Source organism: Amblyomma maculatum, chromosome 5 (assembly GCF_055883805.1).
Source record: "Amblyomma maculatum isolate TAMU_Amacu chromosome 5, ASM5588380v1, whole genome shotgun sequence".
In the NCBI taxonomy this organism is placed as follows: domain Eukaryota; kingdom Metazoa; phylum Arthropoda; class Arachnida; order Ixodida; family Ixodidae; genus Amblyomma; species Amblyomma maculatum.
Genome location: NC_139348.1, coordinates 122,975,637 through 122,998,019, shown reverse-complemented (window position 1 = coordinate 122,998,019; position 22,383 = coordinate 122,975,637). Strand labels below are relative to the sequence as shown.

The 22,383-nt window shown below is 45.1% G+C and overlaps 1 protein-coding gene across 1 annotated transcript; it reads left to right on the top strand.

Annotated features, from left to right (window-relative positions):
• The first annotated feature begins 62 nt into the window (after positions 1 to 62).
• LOC146189403 (galactokinase-like) lies at positions 63 to 21,504 on the top strand. Its single transcript, XM_084604234.1, has 8 exons — positions 63 to 850; positions 3,718 to 3,898; positions 5,334 to 5,466; positions 8,456 to 8,584; positions 12,601 to 12,779; positions 14,885 to 15,035; positions 15,844 to 16,003; positions 20,264 to 21,504. The coding sequence occupies exons 1-8, from the start codon at positions 683 to 685 to the stop codon at positions 20,360 to 20,362; spliced, it is 1,200 nt and encodes a 399-aa protein (XP_084460360.1). The 5' UTR covers positions 63 to 682; the 3' UTR covers positions 20,363 to 21,504.
• The last annotated feature ends 879 nt before the right edge of the window (positions 21,505 to 22,383 follow it).

Here is a 22,383-nt window from a genome sequence, read left to right as displayed (position 1 = left end):
AATGTACGCAGCGATCTGGCTGACTAGGCGCTACATTTTTCACTAATCCGTCATCAAAAAAGGGTTCCGTGCTCCGTGCAGAAATGGCACATGCATTTCGGCTGACGCACCGGTTTGACCAGTTTCTAAAATGCTTACTTAGCGCGGAAATCAAAACCATCGTTTCACCACGGAAGCGTGATCTAAGCGAACATGATACGCTCACAAGTAACGACCAAGATCGTGTGTAGACGACGTAAAACCGCGTTGACCGCGTCGCAGCCTCGCCGGCCCCGCAGCTGTCTTGATCCCACGCGCCTTTTAACTTCGTTAACTCATAAACCCCATAAGCCGTTTACGAACACGTGTGAATTATGCCAACAGGAACGTCGGAACCGCGCCGGAACGACGCCGAACATTCGAAAATCCCGGCAATGCAATCCGATCGAGCTTCCGCAACACAGCTGGAATGCTGCGGCGCGCCGGAGACGGCGCGTGCAAAGAAAAACCTTGTCCCCTTTTGGAGTAGCGGTTGGCAGCTGCTTGTCACGACGGTCTGATTGCACCTCTCGAGTGGTGCGCGCCTCAAGTGCTTCCCGCGAACGATCGGCCGGCGCAGATACGCGAAGACTGCGCGGGTTCCACGTTTCGCGCTCACAGGTCCGCATGCTCCAAGCCCGATTCGATCAGTGCAGCAGCACACATGGCGGCGGAAGCGGCGTATCCGAGCGTGCCCGAGCTCGCGGCGAAAGCGACGGACAAGTTTTACAAGGAGTTTGGCTCGCAGCCCACGCATTACGGATGCGCGCCGGGACGAGTCAACCTGATCGGCGAGCACGTTGACTACTGCGACGGCTTGGTCTTACCGTGTGTGAGTAAACGCGCGCAAGCGCTGATGCATTGCGTTGCATGCATGCCAGTGTGCATTCAGTGAAACGCTCAATTCGGCGCGCTTTGCAGTCTGTTCCCGCGACATTGTGTCGTGTTGTGTTGGGTTTTTTTGGCGCATAAGCAACTAAGGCTATCATTCAAATGCGACATTATTCAAATGCAACTAATCCACATCAGCGCGAAAGTTAATGAACATTAATGATAGTTTGTGAGATTATTATAATTGTTTCTGAAATATTCCGTGTTGTGTAACTTGGCCTTGTTCCAAACCATGACCACACTACTCGTGGAGTCATGCTTGCGTATGTGCATATGCCACCAAAATTTTTTGTTGCATTGCACTATGCTTGATTTAGATTCAAATGCAGTTGTAGGGTATGCCCAACAGCTAGCATGCAAGGGATTAACACAGCAACATTTTGACATATACATCTCACTCTCCTACGTTTTGTCACCTATATTCAGCTGCGTGTTTCATCATGTCTGACCAACTAGCTCAATGTTCTACTGTATTATTGTATCTCTCTTTTATCAAGCACTAAGGATAAATGCAATGCTGTATTCAGTTTTGCTTGAACGGTGCAGTGCAGAGGTCGACATATCCGTGGTGTACCTGACCTAACGAGTGCAGTGGCATGAAGTGCCAAAAGGAGGCATAACGAATTCATTATAGTTTCCACCTATATCACAATAGGTACTATTCCGGTGAACCAGAAGCACTGTGAAAAGGTGCATGCCTCTGTAATAAACTTATTAAAACCTCTTCTGGCATAGACTGCTGAAGTCACTGCTTAAAAGTCTGGCTCCATCGGAGTGGGGGATCTCTTAGTTAGAACTTAGAATGCAGGGTCTGTATTCTGAGTTTTCAGCATTTTCAGAAGTTTCGTTATCTCCCTGACCTCGAGTCATCTTATTGGTGGAGACACCAGAACCGGAACAATCAAACATCTGGTTCCGGTGTGACTTGAGGTCAGGGAGATAGCGACACTTCTGAAAATTACGCTAACTCAGACTACGAACCGCTACCAGCTCCAGTTCCTTTGTTTCCACCATTCGGATGACTCGAGATCAGGAAGATAATGAAACTTCTGGAAACGACACAAACTCTGAATACGGTGACTCAGGTGAAGAGGGATATAGGAAGAGAGAGAGAATGTGGCTGGCAGTCTGCGTTGCACATTGTTTCATGCAAAAAGGAAAAATCATTTCTAAAAATGACTTTTTGGTCAATTTATAACAAGCTCCTGTAAAAAGTGATCCTCGCGCTGTGCCATTGTGCTCGATAGCATGTGAAATAGCGCACAGTACAACAAAGTGTTGGCACTTGTGACATACTGTTTTTCAACGTTCCCTTCCCAATTCTCACTATGCCTTTTGGCTCACCTCTCGAATAAAAAAAGTCTAATGTGCACAGAATAGATTTCAAACAGTAAAATAATTTCTGTTCGGAATTACAGTTACAAGAGACACTCGGTTATAAGAGACACTTGAAAATTGTTTGGTTGGTTTTCCTATACTGCCATGTTAACAACATTGCATACAAGAGACATGGTTACAAGTGACACTCGGTTACTAAGGACAACTTTTTCAGGTCCCTGGAGTAAATTCTTCACTATTTAGAAGAGACACAACCCAGGTGTGCTCATGCAATGCAGCTGAAGCGTGCCAACTCGTACATGATGCACTTCAGATTCCCTTAGCTAAATTCTGCTCCATATCAGCATCCTTTTTGCTATATATGTCAGGAACTGAGAAGGCTTCCAAATGATTGGAAAGCCAAACGACCCCAATGTTTCAGGCACTGGCATTGCATTACTGTCACCTACGAAGCAAATCAAAATGGATGAATGAAATCCAGCATTTTTAACTTGATCACAATTGGTGAAAGCTCAGAATCCTAATGTATTTCTCTTTGCGGACAATGCTTCTTGCAGCACGAAAGTACTCATGCTCAAAGCCACCCGTTATTTTTTTCGCTCCAAACTCCACACTTTACCTTCTACCAATAAACAAAGGCATTAAGCACTCAGTCAAGTTGCTGTACAAAACAAGGTTTGTAGAACGTCTGTTGCTCGACAGGCAGCAAGACTGTACAATAGTAATTGATGTGAAGTTTGCTGTTCAGGTGATTTCAGGTGTCTGGAATGGCCCGAGAAGTGAAGCTGTGAGAAACCATTTCAGACAAGCAGGCTTTAAATGTGGTGACACGATGTAAGAGGGCCCATATATGGATACTGTGGCAAGCTTCCTTAAAGATGAAGCTTGGGCGAGCATCCAAGAGACTGCTGAGGTACCAGAATCTTTTGAGGAATTCGTATTTGCAGATGTGGATCTTGTGTGCTTTCAAAGAGCTTACAGACTGTGCAATTCTCGCGCAAGTAAATGGCACATGGGCCATAGAGGATGACAGATGCTGACACTTTTCCATAGAGTTGAGGAAAAGTGTCAGCATCTGAGGGTGACAAGCAAGTAAGAGTGCTTCAAAGGTATTAGAGCAACAGGAAGGCTTGCAAAGTGAAGTGCTTTACCTCCAGAATTTGGGAAGGAATACACTCTGCACTTACAAAATTACATACTTGTATAAATAACTTCTTTAAACTTTCCTCAACAATTTCCTGTTAAAGCGTGTAAATGCATTTATGTATGCTGATGTGCAGTAAACTGATCAACACAGTGCTTTTAGCATTTTTGGTTACAAGAGACCTTGCTAACAAAAGACATCTTTTTTGGGTCCCTTGAGTGTCTTTTGTAACGAGGTTTTACTACTGTACTGTTGCTGCATATGGTTGTGGCCAAGTGAATGCTCTATTCTTTCTAATTATGCTATGCACTTCACGTTTCCTACAGACCCTGCCAATGTACACAGTGCTTGTTGGGTCTCCTGTCAAGGGGAGTACAGTCTGCAATGTGCACAGCACAAACTACACCGAGCCAGCGAGCTTTTCACTGCCATCAGAAGGAAAGCCCCTGGAGCCCGGCGATCCATCATGGAGCAACTACGTCCGGGGTGTTGTCGCCCATTTTCCTGGTGCGTTTCAGAAGATCTGGATGTTCCCTTTTGTACTGTTTCTTTCGAGAGGGCAGACTTCGAAATATCGATTTACCTTTAAGTATGCTTTGTGCGGGTAGAGAGCAGCCCTTAAAGGATGCTTTACACAAGCCATTTTCGCGCTATTGTTTTTACACGTCACTATGTATTATCTGATGATGAGAGGAGTAGCTTGTTTGCTTCAGTCTAGTTGTGTTGGCTTAGCTGATAGTGTTTTCAGCTAGTTAAGCTGACATATTGTACCTGGCATGACTCACAAGGTGTTGCACATATAGCTTGTATAAACGCTTTTTTTTTTAGCTAGACTCGGTGCCATAGGAGTGTATTATGTGTGTTAGTCTCCAAACAAGGCTATAACTGGAATTCAATTTGGCACCCATTTTAGGGCTATTCCGAGGAGATGCCTGCCTAAGAGATGCCATTAATCTCACTGTACTGACAGGTCAGAGGAGCCATGTTGGCACTGATGTCACTTTAGGCAGCAAAGACTGCATTCATGCAGACAGTCTTCATGAACTATATACCTTTTCTGCTTGCAAAAGGGACAAAGCATCATATGGCTTCAATCCATCTACTAGCTCCTTACTCAGCCTTTTACCCATGAAGAAAGCCTAGGCGAAGTCCCACTTTTATTGAAGCTAGAGCTAGGGCTGGAGCACTTGTCTCCATAGCAGTCAAAGGCCACAGTCGATATGCCCATAAGCAGCTGGCTGAAAGCTGCTTGCATTGAAGGAACACCTGCAAATAAATACAAGAGTGCCTAGTGTAGAACGTGGTCCCTGGTTCTCTTTCTATTCATTGAACTGAATATTTTTTTCTTTTTGTTGTTTTTCTTGAAGAGTGAAAATGCTTTGGTAAGCCAATAGCTTGCATTCACTCAATTTTGGTGAAATTGTTTAGTATTAATACTTCTATAATTTGCATATGGCATATAAAGAAATTTATGTATGCAGTAGTTTATTATACGGTAATACAATATGCTGTACCTGTTCTTATGGGAAGTTTCAAGTTAGAGAGTCTCAGATGATAATGATGCATTGCTTGAAAATCAAGGCTGGGATTTGCTTAACATTTCCATTACCTCGACATTGTAGGGTTTAAGGAATCGGAAACATCAAATGAAACACAAAAGGCATGAAAGCTATTAGCTGGCATAGAAAAGGAAAAACAGATGTGGTTCATTAACAAACACTTCCAAGGAGCAGCCTTCGCACGAAGTGCTAATGAACTGGAGTAATATTCTCTCTCCCTCAATTGAGGGCACCTCATTTTTATGTTTGCATGATCTTAGTCGTCTTGTTCTTGTTCAGTTTTGTGGCTGAAAGTGCGTGCAATAGGATTTTACGCTTCTGTGTGCCCTTGACCCCTGTGGTGTCAGTGTCAACTCGTGTGACTGTGCACATGCTGCATCCAGGGCACATACGCAGCGGCTTCAATGCGGTCGTGGTCAGCTCGGTGCCTCCGGGAGCAGGCCTGTCCAGCTCTGCTGCTCTGGAGGTGGCCACGTTCAGCTTTCTCCGGGCACTGCTGGAACCAGAAAAGCTGGAGTAAGGGAGTGCGCGTCTCTGCAGTAGTGCAAAACAAATCTTTGTTTTCTGCTCGTTGTAACTGAAGCAAAATCTACGTTAAATTCACAAAAGTGGTACCCCATATATTGCAAGTTGTACGAAGTGATGCTTATATGTGCCAGCGGAATTAGCATTTCACGGGGTCTGTCGGCAGTTTTGATGCCCAAACATTGCTACCTGCATTCTTGGATTTCGCTGAGCCTTCAAGCGACAATGTGAAGAAAAAAAGAAAGAAAGAAAAAAATACTTGCCTTCAGTGGCTTTCGAACTCGGCCCGAGGCACAAAGACCAGTGCCGTTGGCCACTTCGTTAGACCACTGTACCACCTCAGTCGCTGCTTTCTGATGTGCTAAGGTGCCAGTCGTTCACGCTGTGCCTCAGATGTCGTATTCACTGTCTTCATCTCCTCTGACAAAATTGCACTGAAAACCTTAGGATAGGTGTCCTTCTTGCTAATAAAAGCCTAAACCACCTTCCTGCGGCTAGTATCTGTAACAGTTATATAATTGTTCAGAAATGCCTTCACTGCACATCATGGTGCTCCTAATTGATCACTTTTCACTGTTATCTTTGAATTTGTACCCTTATATGTTTTCCTGTGCCTTTCTCTTATTCCTCAAATTCTGTCTTGGATTCCACTCTTCTCTGTAACGCCTGGCGGGGCCCCGAGTGTATTACAAATAAATAAATAAATGGAAAAGTTTCTCCTGCCATTGTCCTATATGACCGGAGCCTTCTGTAAAATCTTGGCTTACTTTGTTTAATATTTTATAAGAAAACTTTTATCTTACATAAAGCCCACTTTGTATGATCAGAGCAGCAGTCTAATGCACAATGCTAGGCTGCAGGATATGCAGTAATTACTCATTGCACATCATCATCAATTGTACCATCATGTTTCATTGGCATAGCAAAGAGGTAACACTCTCAGCAGATGACATCAAAGAAGACCTTGTCACGGGGAAGAATGTTTTGCAGTGCAGGCACAATGTCCAGGAGGGGTACACAAACCCACAGTCAATTGGTGCACAAGGCTTACGTAAACAGGAGTGCCTGTTACCAGAATGATGTAGTAAATTGCTCCATTCTGATGAACGGCTGGTTATCTGCCTGCTCAGCATCAGATGTACATTACAATAAGGGGATAAGAGAAGTACATACAGCACAAATTAGAGATCAGTGCATTCGGTGCCAGGGGCTCCTCAAGTTGTCGTAGAACGGCTTTTTTCCTTGACCCTCGTGTACACCCTGGCGTATGAATAAAAGTGTGAATGAATGAATTAATTAATGAATAGGCCTCTCTCCTCTGGCAGGCATAGGTACCCATAAATTTGGTACAGCTTTTTTAAAACAGCTCGTTTATGGCAGGTTTCTCACGGCCTTTTTTTAAAAATTTGTCTGCTGTGCGGGAAACTGGTTGCAGGCAATGCACGTAGCCACCGCTGCAGCCTCCACAGGTACAGTTTGCTTTTGTGAGGCACCAGATGTGCTTGCAGCTGTTACCAATGCAAAACTGTACATGCACTGCCTTCCGCAAGCCTGCACGTGTGCTGGCAGTTTGTAAACAGGGAAGAGGTAGAGAGAAAGAGAGAGAAGCGGTGCGAATGTGCAATACAGTGCTTTGAAAATGGCGGGTGGCAGACTGCTAGAAATATTTTTGGTAACCCATATTTTTCCTGTACCCAGGCACATGTAGTTAATAATGCCTACTGTTGGGCCAGTTGATACATTGCCACAACTTCAGGAAGCACCAGCGAAACGCAAGGACATGGACACGTGTGCTTCTAAGGTTCTGATATTTAATCAAGGCAGCTGAATGCATAGGCTTTAGCACAGCATTTTTTTTTACGCAAACATATATTTAATGTGCCCACTTCCCTGGCATTCAGTCGTTTCCCCAGTCTTTAAAGAGTGCAGAGTCTGCCACACCTGTTTCTACGCATCAGTTCAATCGCAGGGACATGTCCTCGAAGCCGTTTGCTACCACAAGTGGTGGTGTACAAGAACGAAGTCACAGATCGCAGATATTTTACATACTTGACAGCCTTGACAGTGGCCGTAGTCACCTAATCGTAATGCACCCTCAATATGCTTACAGAAGATGATGCAGGCTCATTCGTTGGAGCACGTCAAGTCACTCCTTTTCATAAGCCCTTGTACTGGGTGCTAAGTTAAAGATTTCAAAGTCTCTCAGTGTAATGCATGCACTGCTTTGCGTCTGCTGCAACATGGGTCTTGACTTATAATTGCGATTAGGCATGCTTCTGATGTTCTGTCCACATCTTAACCCATGATAACCCTCTGCGTACTCCTCTTCCGCTCCCAAACTGCAGAGCAGCAAGAGAGAGATTGTTCTTCAGGCCAACCTCTGTGCCTTTATTTGTGAATGAACCATTCCCTATGCCTTGATCTGCACTACAGAGTGTGCATTGCGACTGGTCATTTGCCAGCTTATTCACTGCCATCCAGGCTATGTCTGCTGGAGGACAGAGACCTATGACCTCCACTCAGTACAGCCTTGCGCCAGTTGCAACAACTGGCTAGGAATAGGGACACTTATTACATGTCTATAAAGCTAGGCAAGAGAAAACTCCCGTTTACTAGAATACCTCCAATAAACGTCTTGTTGTGCAACCCCTGAAAGTTCCTGGGTTTAAGCATCACAAAAATATAGGATGCCATGTCTTCTCTCGTGGCTTTCAATGTTTCCTGTACGCTACAACGGCAAAGTCACCCATCTGTGGCAGTGACACAACAACTATCAATTTCTCTACTCACTCTTAACACCCTCTTGACCCTTATTATAACCGAGGTGTCACACTGAACTCCATTTTACTTTCTTTGGTGCCCACTCAATCTCTCTAGTGGTTTTGTACATTGCATGTCTTACTAAACTCAATTTGCTCCTCTTAGTTGCATTCAGCTAGGGTCCCGGAGAGCTTCATACTAATCTCTGTGTCTGTCTTAGTGATGCGAACCAGGCCCCGCTGTGCTGCCAGAAAGCGGAGCACGAGTTTGCTGGTGTGCCCTGTGGCATCATGGACCAGATGGCCGCCTACTGGAGCAAGCCTGAGCACGCCTTGCTTCTCGACTGCCGGTGAGCATGCCACCTCCTGCGGAGAATCTTCTGCTAATCTGCACAAAGGCTTCGGATCATAAGCTTAGATTGATGAGCCCTGTGTGTCTTCTGCGTCTTGCTTACAAGGAACAAGGGTCTTGGGATATGCTGAGGTTGTGCCTTGTATGAGAAGTGGATACTGTATGTAGCGACTGACCTGCAGTCTCCCTCTGTTTTTAAGTTGTAGGCAGTATTGCTGTAGAAACTGAAAACCAACCGCATGAGTCGGCATCTTTCCTTATTGAAATAGCTCTGTCTGGGAGGTTGCTAAAAATCAGTGCCAGCTCTAAAGGGTGTCATTACCAGGGCCATCATGTCTGACTCTTGAACATGTCTTGAACATGTCTTGAAGATGTCTTGAACATGTCTTGTGGGGGTTTAAGGGGGGAACGGTCTTCCGCACCGCTCCTACTCCGCAGGTGCAACGTTCTCGCTAGCGACCCGCGGAGGGGAACAAAGGGGACAAAGGACGGGGACGACACAGCGTTAATACTCCAATGCTATTTATTGCACTTGAAAATAATACAGAGCAGGCCGGCTAGCTGTACATCAACAAGGTTTTCCTTGGAAGGGCAAGGCTACTAAAAAGGACTTTTGACTCACCGGCTGGGGAATGGAGGTGCGACTTCGGCGGCGGACATTTGCACGTGCCGTGAATATGGCGGCCGGGATCTCCCGTGCGCACCGCATCCTCCGGACGAAGTCATACCACAGCGTTTGCTGCGGGAGGCGGCGAGAGCGTGCAGTATTTACCGGTCGCTTCGCCGTTGGGAACCAGATGATGGACAGTCGTGCACGAGAAGTCCTCCCGTGTGCGCTGCGCACTCCGTGCCCGCTATCCCCCGGCATTTGCCGGGAGAGGCGGCGGGAGACGACCGCTCTCGCTGCTGGCTGGATCCAGAATCCCCCTCTCGCCGTCTCGCGGGAACCGGCGTAGACGTCTTGGTGGCGCATCCATGATTGATTCTCCTTCCCCCAAGGGGAGGTATTTACCTCCTCTCCCAGCCGGCACTGCCACGACGCTCGGCGGAGTGGTGGTGACCGGTCGTAGCGAAGGGGGAGGAAACTGGTTTTCCACAGCCTTGAACATGTCTTGACTCTTGAACGTGCCTAGCAAGGATGTGCTGCCTGCCCATGCTCCCAGAGAGGACAGCATAGAGGGTGTGTAGTGGTAGAATCCCAGGAAAGGGAAGGCTTGCCAAAGTACTGCATTCCTCTTATGCATACCACAGGACATGGGAGTTCAGCCCAGGCCACGAGTTTTGACGAAAGGTAAAAAAAAGGCACCTGGCACCTGTGTGGTCTGCATTGTCATTAGGCACTAAATAACATCGCACAGTTTAAAACATTTCAAAGCCCTCCACTACGGTGTCCCTCATATCCCTTGTGTCGCTTGGAAACATTAAACTGTAGAATTTACAATCTCCATGTAAAGTCTGAAGTACCTGATGTACTTGTGAAGCTTCTGACTAAGAATAACGTCCATGCATGGTTCAAGCACTGACTTGCAACTGAATGGTTTATTTGGAAAAACAGAATTAAGAGCATAAGAGAGGAGGAACATACAAAGAAAACAAAACTAAATGCCGCATCAGGGATCCTAACGAGGACATGGAAACATACGCGTGAAAAAACGCAAAGCGAGAGCGGAGATCATCGGCGCAATAAAAGCATGCGACAAACTGGTTTGTCATCACGGAATGCAAATTCAGGGCTTGTTAGGCAGACTGAAGGGGTGCTGACACAATGTCAATTGATTTTGCAATGCAATAGGCTTCCTTCACCTCCCGCATGAATTGCCTTGGATGTGTAAAAAGAACAGTGGCGTATTCTCAAATTTTGGCTCACATCATTTACGTTTGCAATCTCAGCAGTGGTCAGCCAGGTTAGAGCAGTCCTGACTAAAAGAATTCTTGTGCTCCATGAGGCGTATATTTTGGCATTGGCCAGTTTGTCCAGTGTAGATGTGCCACCCATTTTTGAACAGCCACGCACGAGTGGGAGAGCTTGAGGGAGGCGGAGAGAACGACATCACATTGTAAGGTCATCTACTTTTTTTGAGCCAATGAGAAGTTTTATGTGCGTACGGGATTAGCGGGATTACGGCAACCTTTTGTTTTCCTTGCTGGCACTTGTTACCGGCCGTGTGAGACCTAATGGAACTAGCAAGCCCCTCGAAAAGACTTGAGAGGGCAGCTTTGGGGAACCCAGACACTTTCAGCCTAGCAACCTATTCATGGAAATCATTTTGAGCATTATGCCTGCATAATTTTACAAGGGCCGACCCCAGACAAGAAACTGCAACCCCGTGTTTCACAGCTTTTAATTAAGCAGAAGAGCAATTAATGGTTTTGATCTTCTTGGAGCAAAATGCCAGCGAACATAGTCAGGCAAAAAGTGGAGCTTTTGCTGTTTCGCAAGTTCAAAAGTTCAAACGGAATAACGACCAAGTCCAATTAGGGTAAACCAAAGCAAGGCTGGATCGTGGGGTCACCTCCCAACAAACTGTCCATTTGACCTTGACCTTTTCCATAATGTTGCGCTCTGCACACTGCATGTCTTGGTCAACTTCCACCAGTGCGCAGTGGATCCAGAACACATTGCTATTGCATTGCCCTTTTAAGGTGCATTAAGTTGTCCGATAGTATTATAGTCCGCTACCACTGAGGATCCCAGCCACCAATTTCGCACCCCTTCGCCTGAAGCCCGACCTTCAAACGCTTGTTTTAAAGTCCAGGAGAGGGGGCCACCCAAACTTTCAGGCAGTGCCAGAGTTCTTTTACAGGGACCATACAGTAGCAGACTTTGCCAGCTTAAAGAAGCTCTTGGAGAGTAGTTTTGCTCAAAGCATGGATCAGATATTGATGGCCTTTCACCAGCGGATGTTATAGGGTTGTGTCACACATTGGTAAGCGGAGTTCAATTCTAGTTTCAGCTTCAAATTACGTTTGCTGCTGCGAGATGCTCCGACATCACATCCACATGCTGTGCCAAATGCAAAATGTTTGCACCTTTTCTCGATGACATGAAGCATGGAAATTCAAAAGTACAAGCTAAATGACAAGAATTTCTGCAAATACCTCTCATATGTCTTTTGCAGTGCCATGCCTTCAAGCACATGAGGATTCTAGCTTCTTCCGCATTCTTGCACGGTCAGAGGCAACTTATTGGGAAATATAACTGTACACGAAAAAACAATTAGTGAAGAAAGCATCGGGAATCTGCGGGCAAACCGGGAAGAGTTGGCAGGTATGCATGTGCTTTCCATGTCCAGCAGTACGGGCAAAACAAAGGCGGTACTCTAAAATTTCTCCAGCGACTAGTATGTAGTGCAAGAGGGGAGGGGTGCCAAACATTCCGTAGTAGTTAACATATGGAAATGCTGGTGCTATTACCGTTTCCTCCATCTTTGAACCACATGCATAGAGTAGTCCAGCGACAACACGGTGACGCAGGGGGCGACTTTTCGGAGAGCTATCAAAAAGAAGTGAGATGTGCTCAGGTCTCAAAGGGAAAGGAGAGGTGAAAGAAAAAGGAGCAGAAGCAATACTGTGCTAAGTACAATTCTCCAGCCAGTTGTTTTCTGGACAGTTGCACATTTTATATTCAGCTCAGAGATTAGGCAGTTTGATGTACAGGGTCGTCCGCTTCTAGCTATAACACAGTCACTGCATTGAAATCTAAATTTTGTCTGACCCAGCCGTGCAATAAAGCTGTGACTGTGGTATAGCTAGGAGTGGACGATGTACAATATTGATCTCTAACATAATGCAGCTAATGGGATGGGACAGCAGTGCACTCATTAAAAAAAAAAAAAATAGAAAGCCCACTCTGAGCACAGTTCCAATATTCCAGTCAGCAATAATTCTTGAACTGAGCAGCTTAGCACCTTTCCCCAACAACCATTTTGTTTTTGAAGCAGCTTTTTCTTGGTAGGGTGCTTTTTTTTTTTTTTTTTTTAAACTGTGGTTTCATACCCTTCTTTTTTCATGCAGGTCGCTAGCTTGGGAGCATGTGCCCCTCAGCCTACCTTCTGTAGTGATCCTGGTGACTGACTCACAAGTGAAGCATGCCCTCACCGGTGGTGAATATGCCCAGCGCCGCAGAAACTGCCAGGCTGCCAGCAACATCCTTGGCAAAAGCCTGAGAGACGCATCGCTTGAAGATCTCAACAGTAGGTCGAGCTTGCTGCCGAGGTTCTTCAATGCTTTCTTCTTGGCAATTATCAATTATGAGAGAAAATTTAAAAGTATATGAAGGTCCTAAACCCCACTTTTATTCTTCAACATATCTTACTGAAACTTACCATGCAAGTGCAGAATAGAATGCCGATTTCAAATATGCACTTAGGCTTAAAATATCCCATCAGGAAGAGACTATACGGCAAAACAACGTGTCCGTTTCTTACAGGCCATTGCGATAATTTCTCGTTGAAAAAAGGCCTCCCTTAGGAACATACAGACATTCGAAGAGGTCCACCACACATCGTAAAGCCTTCATTTCTTTCTTATTTGTGATATATTAACAATTAGACAAAATTTCGTTTAATTACTGCCACTTACTTTTTTTTTCAACTTTGGTATTTATTTATTATCAAGAAAATCACATTATATGAATTTCCTTACCTTTAGCATATGCAATGGACCTTTCCAAATGTGTGCACGTTCCTAACGGAGGTCATTCTAACAAGAAATTACCATATTGTTCCGTAAGAAATGGACATGTCATTTTGCAATACCTGCTCCTTGAGACGAGATATTTTAAATCTACATGCATACTTGAAATCAGCATTCTATTCTGCGCTTGCATGTTAAGTTTCAACAAAACATGTTGAGCAGTAAAAAGAAAAGTTTTCAAGACTCTCATCCCCCCTAACAAAGAAAGCAATTCATTGTTTTTCGATTATATACAAGGAATTCCAGCTCCTCAAAATGGGAAAGAAAGGCTAGGTTTAGAACAGCTCTAGAAAGGTGGTGAAACTCTTGGGTTTAAATTACTTCACAACATAGTTCACTCTCGCAGTGGTACAATTGACCTTGCCAAGTGTTTTTGCAAAGCCCGATTATATTTTATTGCAACACGGTTACGTAAATAAGATTGGGAAAGTAGAAGTAACTGATTTTAAAGGTGCATGCAACGGGAGTACATTGAAAGGTAGCAACTTCTGTCGACAACAAAGTTTGACGAGGGTGTGCAATCGCTGCTCTACATATTTCATTTTCCTCTCTAAAATTTCGGTTGGGCCTAATTGGTTCATGATTTTATACGGCACTGAAGAGCGCGAACAGTAGACAATCCAGAGAGAAGACAAGGACAGGCACGAACTAACAACATATTTCATAATTTTTGGCAACTACTGCGGTCACTATTTGTTAAGCACTAGCACTGCAGGCAGCCAGACAGACACTCTGTAAATCTGAAGAATAATGTATGCAACATTACATCCTGCTCTGCCATTCCTCGCTTCTCTGTAGGTCTGCCCCGATACACACAATGTACAAGTGTTCTGTATTTCAGGTACACTTCAAATTGCGCAGGCCACAAATTTCGCCTGCTTAAACATGCGTTGTATGTTGCGAAGATGCAATCCTACAAGGCCATTTTCACTCTGAAGGTGATTTGTAGTTGGGCTTCACTACAGGCCGGTAGAGACATGGAACATATGACCTGCAAATAAAAATTAAATCTTTGTGTGCGGTGGCAAATGTGAAACTTGAAAACTAGAGTGCCCAATTGGAGAGGGCCACATGATCTCCTGCAATACAAACTTGAATGAACCGGAATCTTAAATAATCGAGATCAAACTATCAAGTCCACTGTGTTTGCCTTTATTTGTTTAATTTCTTCTGCAGCCCTTCAGGGCAGTTAAGACGTGTTGACTTCTATACCTTCCTCCCTAAGATGTACATAGAGGGGTACAGACACATAGCCCCTCTAAAAAATGACAGAATTCAATAATGACAACTGTCAGCAACGTGAAACAGTTTCCGTGAGTAGTCCCAAAATAAGCCAGGTGGAGGGAAGTGGGGTTTGAGGCATGCAAGAAATGAACATCGCTTTAGGGCACCACAACAAGAGGATGGTGTTCAAGTACATTTCAGCAATCATTTCAACATTTCCTCAAGTTATGTGGTGCGTATGCTGGTGCTTTTCACCGATTGATTGAAAACACGTTTATTCCACACGTAAGTGTCGGTGGAGGGAGTGAGGTTGGTAAGGAATGGGGGAATATGGCCTACAGTTTCATGCTTTTCACTGCCTACCCACTGGCACATGCAGATTGCCGAGAGCAGCTGACGGCGGAGCAGTACCGACGAGCGCGGCACGTGGTGTCCGAGATTCAGCGCACGGCACAGGCAGCCGAGCTTCTCCGCAAGGGAGACCTCCGGGGCCTGGGTGAACTCATGAATGCAAGCCACGCATCCCTCAGGTGCCCTTACTGCACAGAATACAGTTTGTCTGTGTCACTAGATCACTGTGTTCCAACAACAGGAAGGCTACCTTTACAGAAAATAGAGCTGCTACCAAAATATAAACTAGGGAATATCACCACCACCAGTCTTTTCGCATGCAGTTTCCTCAGCATATGTCTCTTGCATCTGGATAAATGTGTGCAGTGCCAGCCGGAAAAAGACAAAAATTGCATGCATTTGTCCACAGCTTGCCTTGTAACTAAAGCTTACTGCAGGACCCGGGTCGCTCCTAGTGAGTGCTCTGCTTTTCCACTGCCATTCTTTCAACAAGCTTCCAGTTACGGTTAAAAAAAAAAAAAAGTGCATTGATTTGTCTTCGTTTCTTTTTGCCTTGGGAGCGCATACGTACCACCAAAATGTTTGCAGTAAAAATTATCATTCAGATAAACAAGGCCATCGTATATTGCAGCGAGTCGCTCAGTACAGATTGCAGAATGGCCACTGTTGTAGAAGTTGCATCCTGGGCAGCAGATACAAGCATCAGCAACAACTGGTGGAGGCAACCTAAGAAGCAGCTGCAACTGCCACAAGAAAAATATATGTACTACACGCTGCAGCAAGTTTAGTGAATGAACACCACTAACGACATTTCGTGCTAATCACTCAAAGGTAGACTCAGCCAGGCGTAATGGTTGTGTTGTCATTCACATAAGTGGTCAGCTTGCGAGCGAACAGTAATCATGCATAGGAGCAGTGTGCTCATCTTCAAGCTTCACAGCCGTGTACGAGACAAGGAGTGCTAACAGCACCTGCAAATGCACGCAGGGACGACTTTGAGGTGTCCTGCCCCGAGCTGGATCAACTTGTGCAGCTAAGCCTAGAGTCAGGGGCGTACGGTTCTCGGCTCACAGGAGCTGGATTCGGAGGGTGCACAGTGACGTTGGTTGAAGAGCATCGCCTGCCAGCTCTGATGGACAGTGTCGAGGTATGTAAAGGCTAATCATGGCAGCCTAGCACTAACCACGACTCTTTCAGGATAAGCATGGCGATGGGTCTTTGTGTTGGTAGAGGTTACCGTTCTTTGAGCTCTGTTATCAGACGGACCTGGTAATGTGTGTGCTTACGGGCTGCCCTGACAAGAAGACTGCATGCCACCTTTCGCTGCACATATGCAGAGCACAATTCAGACTGGTTACACCTGATATTAGGCACTGGACAGGTGGAATAGATATGGGAAATGCAATTTCATGTGACCCTTGTATTTTAATACTTAAGTTGAGTAAATTTTCCTAGCCCCTCTTCTGATCTGATTAGCATGAGGAATTCTTTGAGCGGGATACTACGATTTCCTCAACTCCAGAAAAGATCCTTGTCTGGAAGCGTTGAAGTTTTCGAAAGGCACACACTGCAAAGTAGTTGACATTGCCTTGACCAATGATGCAATGAACTACAGGAAAATAATTAGGTATCGTAGCACCTGCCATTGCAGTTTAGGTCTCGGGCATTTTTCAGACGGTGATTAAGAGCATGTACTCTCACACACACTTGCTGTGGCTGGAAGAAACCAGCCCTGCCTTAAAACAGGCCTGGGAACCTACCGCAGAGCGACTGATTGTAGCCACATTTCCTTGCTTCCCTTTTGCACGGGCGAGCCTGTACTTTCAAACGAGATTCTAGCCATTTCCCTTTCCTAGACAGACACTCAGTCTTTTCGAAAGGCCTCCCAATTTTTCCCAGTTGATTAAAATATTCAGTCGCCATGCGCATCGAATGTGTCCACGCAAACTTGCAGACGCATTGTCAACAGTCTTGCACAGAAGCCATTTAGTTGTTCTCAATAACCTCTACACTCCTCCACAAACAACACCATCTTAGCTGATGCTAATCAAAGTACCTGTCTTGGCGGTAAGGGCGGGAGCACATGTGTTTATCAGTTTTAGGCCAAGGCACGTGACAAGTGATCAAGCAGTGAAACGGTGAAAATAGGTCAAAGAGCCAGACAAAGCCCGGGTGGTTCATAACTCTTCATCTTAAATAACTATCAAAGGACAGCCAGCGTTACTAATATGAAAGCATACTTACATCTCCCGCTGTTATCTACTCGAAGAAAACTATCCCGCCTCTCACTTTTTCACAAAATATACTACCATAACTCCACCTTGCGTTCCTCATGGGTTCAGCCACCATCCTACATTTCGTTTCGCCGTAACCATAGTCAAAAGGTAAACATTCCGCACACAAACACAGTTGCCTATTTTAACTCCTTTCTTCCCCGCACCTGTAATGATTGGAATAACCTCTCTGCATCACTAACAAGTATAACTGAAGAACAAAAATTTAAATCCGCGCTGCAATCTTTCTTTTTTGCCTAGTTTTAAAACTTACTGTATGGTTATTTGCATAACATCATTGTATACTGTTGCTTATTATATTTTTATATTGTTGTTTTTAACACCTATGCCGTTTTCCTAAATTTCCTAAATTGCACATGTACCTTGTTCTTTTATATTTGCTTTGTTTTTCAGATTTGTACGTTTTTGTTAACCTTCTGTTTTATATATATATCCTGTATGCGCCCCTCCCCTCTGTAACGTACAACTGTACCCTGAGGGTATTATAAATAAATAAATAAATAAATAAACTAAATCTGTGTGGGCCAGACTACACACTAAGCAAAGCCATGAGCTTCATCAATCATGGCAGGAAATTTTTCCCCTCTGTTGCCAGTAAACAACAACAAAAAGCATTTATAATGATGCTGTACAAACATGCAGGGAAAACTTCACAGTGAGTGTTATGCAAGTGTGTGCTTGGCAGCGTACATGAGCGCAAGTATGAGCGAGTGGGCATGCTCGATTTTTCAGTCCTGGGCAGCCTCGAACTATACTTGCTGATAGGAGATCAGAGTTCGATTTTTTTCGGGTAGCCCAGAAGCTCCGCCCACCAGCACAGCTCCTGGGAAAGTAACACTGTGCCAGCAGCCGTATTGAGGTAGACTCCGTGTGCATTCCTGAAGATGATATTGTGCGTTAAACGTTAACACAAGCTCCGTAGCAGGTCTCTGAGCAGCTACAAGATGTTTGAATCTTGTATCTTCACTTTCTTGTCTAGAGTTTTACTACACATGGCCACGTCCAGAGCCCCGAACACTGATTGTTTCGTAGTGCTGTCCAGAATAAGTTCTTCGCCTGTTTCGCGATCTTTTCATCGCACAGGCTTGAAAACGTCGCAAGTGGACCGCTGTGTGTTTCAGCAGCCAACGCTTGTTGTAAAGGTTTTTTGCAATCACTTTCGTCTGCTTTCGAGCACAGTGAGCTGGGCCCTTGGAAGAACTCTGTGACCAGCTTTGGGAAGCAAACCCTGCCAACCCTGCCTCTCGTGGTGCCAAGGTGTATCTAACGACAACGGCACGTCTTTCATTCAGAACAGAGGTTTCACTATATAGAAAAGGCATCCAAAAATGGAGTATTGGTGTCGCGAACTGCGGCTGGATTCAAAAGTAAAGCTTGTGCGTTGACACAACTTTTATAGACACAGATCTCAGAGGTTAGGCAATAGTGCTACTCAATTCAAAACAGCCATCGCAGAGTCCTCGTGTAGGTGTCAGGAGCTTGAACCAAGTAGCGGACAGTTTCGAAGTGAAAGTTTCTGAGTAGAGTCTGAATAGTACCTAGAGGAAAAGTTAGTGGCGCTGCGATTCATGTGCCACTGAGAGGTGCACTAATGCCACGAAGATTCCATTCCGCAATGAAAAACATATTATTGAAGTAATTTAAAATATCCGCACAGAGAACATCATGGCGCAGCTATTGATCTTAACGCTGAATGCATGTTTCTAGCCTTACCTGGACAAATATATTTTAAGAAACTCACGGATGGCGACGCCAGCTTTTCCCCTATGTGATATAGAGGAACTGTCAGCAGTAAATACTTTTCTGCTGTAAAACTGCCTTTATGTATACATATAGTCAGAAAGAGCCATGGAACAAATCTTCACTGTGCACAAAAAAAAAAAAAAAAAAAAAAAAGAATGGAGTCATCCTCGCATACCTAATGAAGGGTTCACGAGCACCTTCAAAGGAGACTATACATAAAATGCACTCATTGAGCCGAGTAGAGTCGTTGAGCATTCGTGCCACGTACAGATCCTCACAGGTGAACTGATAATTTACAAGACATAAAAATTCCATTTCTGCACCTCGCAGCGTGTGGTGCCAGTTTCTCACGCAGATCCTGTTACACATACGATGTCGTACGGCTGGCGTGGCTTCAGTTGCGATAGGCCGCCACTGCTGTGCTGCGAAATGTTTCGGCTCCAATTGCGAGAAAAAAAAAATGCACAGACTTTGGCAGGTGGTGAAGGTTGGTTGGTTGGTTGGTGGGGTTTAACGTCCCAAAGCAACTCAGGCTATGAGAGACGCCGTAGTGGAGGACTCCGGAAATTTCGGCCACCTGGGGTTCTTTAACGTGCACTGACATCGCACAGCACACGGGCGCCTTGCTTTTCGCCTCCAACGAAAAGCTGCCGCCGAGGCCGGGATTCGATCCCGCGTCCTTGGGAACAGTAGTCGAGCGCCGTAACCACTGCACCACCCCGGCGGGGTATGTACACGAGGTTGCGAATAGGGTGGCTTACTGCTCCAGTAAGTTCGGAGACAGAAATGCAGAGAATTGTGGCTATAACTTCAAATATTAGACGAAAGGGGTGTTCCACAGGTTTTGCCCTTCTGTCACCTAGTTTTGTGTAGCTGGGACGCGAGACACATTTCTGTTGCTTTTATTGATATGCTGCGAGACTACAGTGCCACACTGCGGGACTTGCCGTTGCCTCGACAACACATTGGTATGCAGCTGTTATGCACTTGCTGTGCAGCTGCTGCACAAACAAAGACAGGGTTTTGCTTGGGGTAGTAGATTGTGGTGCAGCGATTTCACTTTAAAAAGCAGGGAGTCAACTTTAAGGACAGATATCTGTAGTGCTACATAAACAGGATGATGGGCAGTTCGCTATGTCAGCTTTTCGCGTTTACTGTCCTCAGTGGAAACCATTTCAGGTACCATTCGTGCCTGATACTGGTCGCAGCGGCCGCTTTTCAGTGGACTAAAAAGGCAAGGTGCCGGTGTGCTACGCTATAACAGTGCACGTAAAGAACCCCAGGTGGTCGAAATTTCCCGAGCCCTCCACTTCTGAAACTTCTGCTGCTATTTTTAATTTTTCCAAGCCTACGCTGCGTTCATTTTTCAGAAAAACTACAAAGGACAAGCCCGGTTCTACATCTGCAAGCCATCTGGCGGTGCGTTCTACGGCACCATGGAGAGCCTAACGAAGTTGGCAGATGAATGAAAATGTGTGGGGCATTCTCCCAGGACGGCCCAGCTGAACGGCACGACAGGTTCCAGCTATTGCGCTAGCCGTGCTTCGTTGCTCTCTCCACCCAGCCTGCACAAGCTCTCCTTCCTAAAACTGGCAACACCCTGGCTATTTAAGCCTCAAATTGTAGCTCTGCGACAGTTTTACATACGTTGCATTGGCAAAGAATATGCTATGCCGTCAAGTTTTTAACCAAGTTTCTCCTTCAAAAGTCAAGCTCTACATTTTTTTTTAGTCCTTTCTTGTACTTACTGAAAGAGTTCACCTGGCCTTCTTAAACCATCCAACAGTGTTGCAAGATCACTATTTTACGCTGTGCATCATCACACGATATTGTGCCCAAAACCATACTCCCATTGCAGTGGTTACTGTCGAGTTTGCAGTTTTTAGGCAACATCTTTTACCATGCACCAGGTTGTGAACTGCCGGTATTTGTTCCCACGAATATTTGTCCTTCCATCAATTCCCATAAATGTTTCCAAGATCTCATACATTCAAGGTTGCCTTACAATCCAATTTCAGAGTCACAGGCACCTTTTCTGCTAGTAAGACTTTCTGACGAGCTAATTGGTACATGATACTTGATAAGTGTTATGCGCTTAAAAGACAAACACGAGAAAGTATAGGGTATAGGACACAAGTGTAAAGCGTAATAAAATTTAGAAGTTGCAATTGTGTCCTATACCCTATACTTTCCAGTGTTCGTTTGACTTTCCAGTGTTCCAGTGTTCGAAATGACTTGTCGTTCAGTAAGTTGCCCTTCTCATTTCTGACTGCTTGTAATGCGGGTGCATGTTTCTAAAGCCGGGCGTCTTTTCCTTCCCTCTCTCCAAAATACACTCTTTAGGGGCCATTTGTTTAACCTACACCAGCTCACCAGTGTATGAAATCTGTACCCCACAATGGATTTTTGCTACACTGGTGTAGCTGGTGTTGATTAAAAAAAATGGCCCTTTTGTACACTTGTTTCTAGTGATTTTGTGCAATACCTTCCACATGTGCAACACAGGGTATCAAAACCTGTACCATTCTAAACTGACAAAGCAGCCTACCAGCTGTACTTTTGTCCTAGTCACACCATATGTTGCCAAATAAAGTTCCTTTATTTACTTTGATTGAAAGCTTCTCAGCATGTCTAATCCAAAGTGCCGTGAACAAATGCTTGTGTAAACTCTGAACTTTCTAGACACCCCTTCATTCTCTCCTAAGTGCATTTCCATAGCTCAAACGGATGACAAATGCAGCCTACAACTGATTTCGGCCAAAATCTAAGTGAAAGACTGTGAAAGGGGGAGCTGCATCTCACCCGATCATCCATGCTCTCCGACGGGAGCAAAAAAAGTGCTTTCTCTCACAAAAAGACTCTGCACACAGTAATGCCAGGTTGTAATGAGTCGCCAAGGGTAGGAGGCATTTTGGAGCAGCCCAGGAACAGTAATGACACCATTTTGGAGTATTTCAGTGGTGTGTTGGAGCACATTACTAAGGTCAAACGCCTCCAATTATTACGGGTTTCTCTTACTGACACACAATCCCAACGAGATTCCTTTTTATGCAAGTTAGATGTTTTTCCATCTTCGCATTTACCTCTGACAACACACGGCCAAAGCATGTGAAGATGCATTATATAGGATCCATTCAATTTACCCTGCACAATCTACTAGTGCATGCAGTGCACAGCAAGTGCTACACTCATGCAGCGCCAGTTCAGACGTGCAGGCGTAACTCGACATTAGCACCAAATAGAAACAAATGCTAAAGTGCAGAACTTGTGCAAGCCTTCAGCTTCGTTTGCTGCTAGCGCACAAGATTGTCATTGTTTGCCATGTGTTCTCTGAGCTACGAAGGAAAGGAAAATGGACTGCGACCTGGTGCCAACGTTTATACAAACAGCTATGAAGCTTGTAGTCTCCGACAGCAGTGACGAAGAGAGAGAGAGAAAACTTTATATAATGCAAAAAAGGAAAATAATCTAGAGCTCCCGTGGTTGGATC

What these genes read in the sequence shown, in the direction of transcription:
- LOC146189403 (XM_084604234.1), top strand. Translation starts at nt 683, where the DNA reads ATGGCGGCGGAAGCGGCGTATCCGAGCGTGCCCGAGCTCGCGGCGAAA. An exon ending in CTGGAACCAGAAAAGCTGGA is followed by an intron (nt 5,467 to 8,455) that starts GTAAGGGAGTGC and finishes TGTCTGTCTTAG; the next exon opens with TGATGCGAACCAGGCCCCGC. An exon ending in CTCTGATGGACAGTGTCGAG is followed by an intron (nt 16,004 to 20,263) that starts GTATGTAAAGGC and finishes TTCATTTTTCAG; the next exon opens with AAAAACTACAAAGGACAAGC.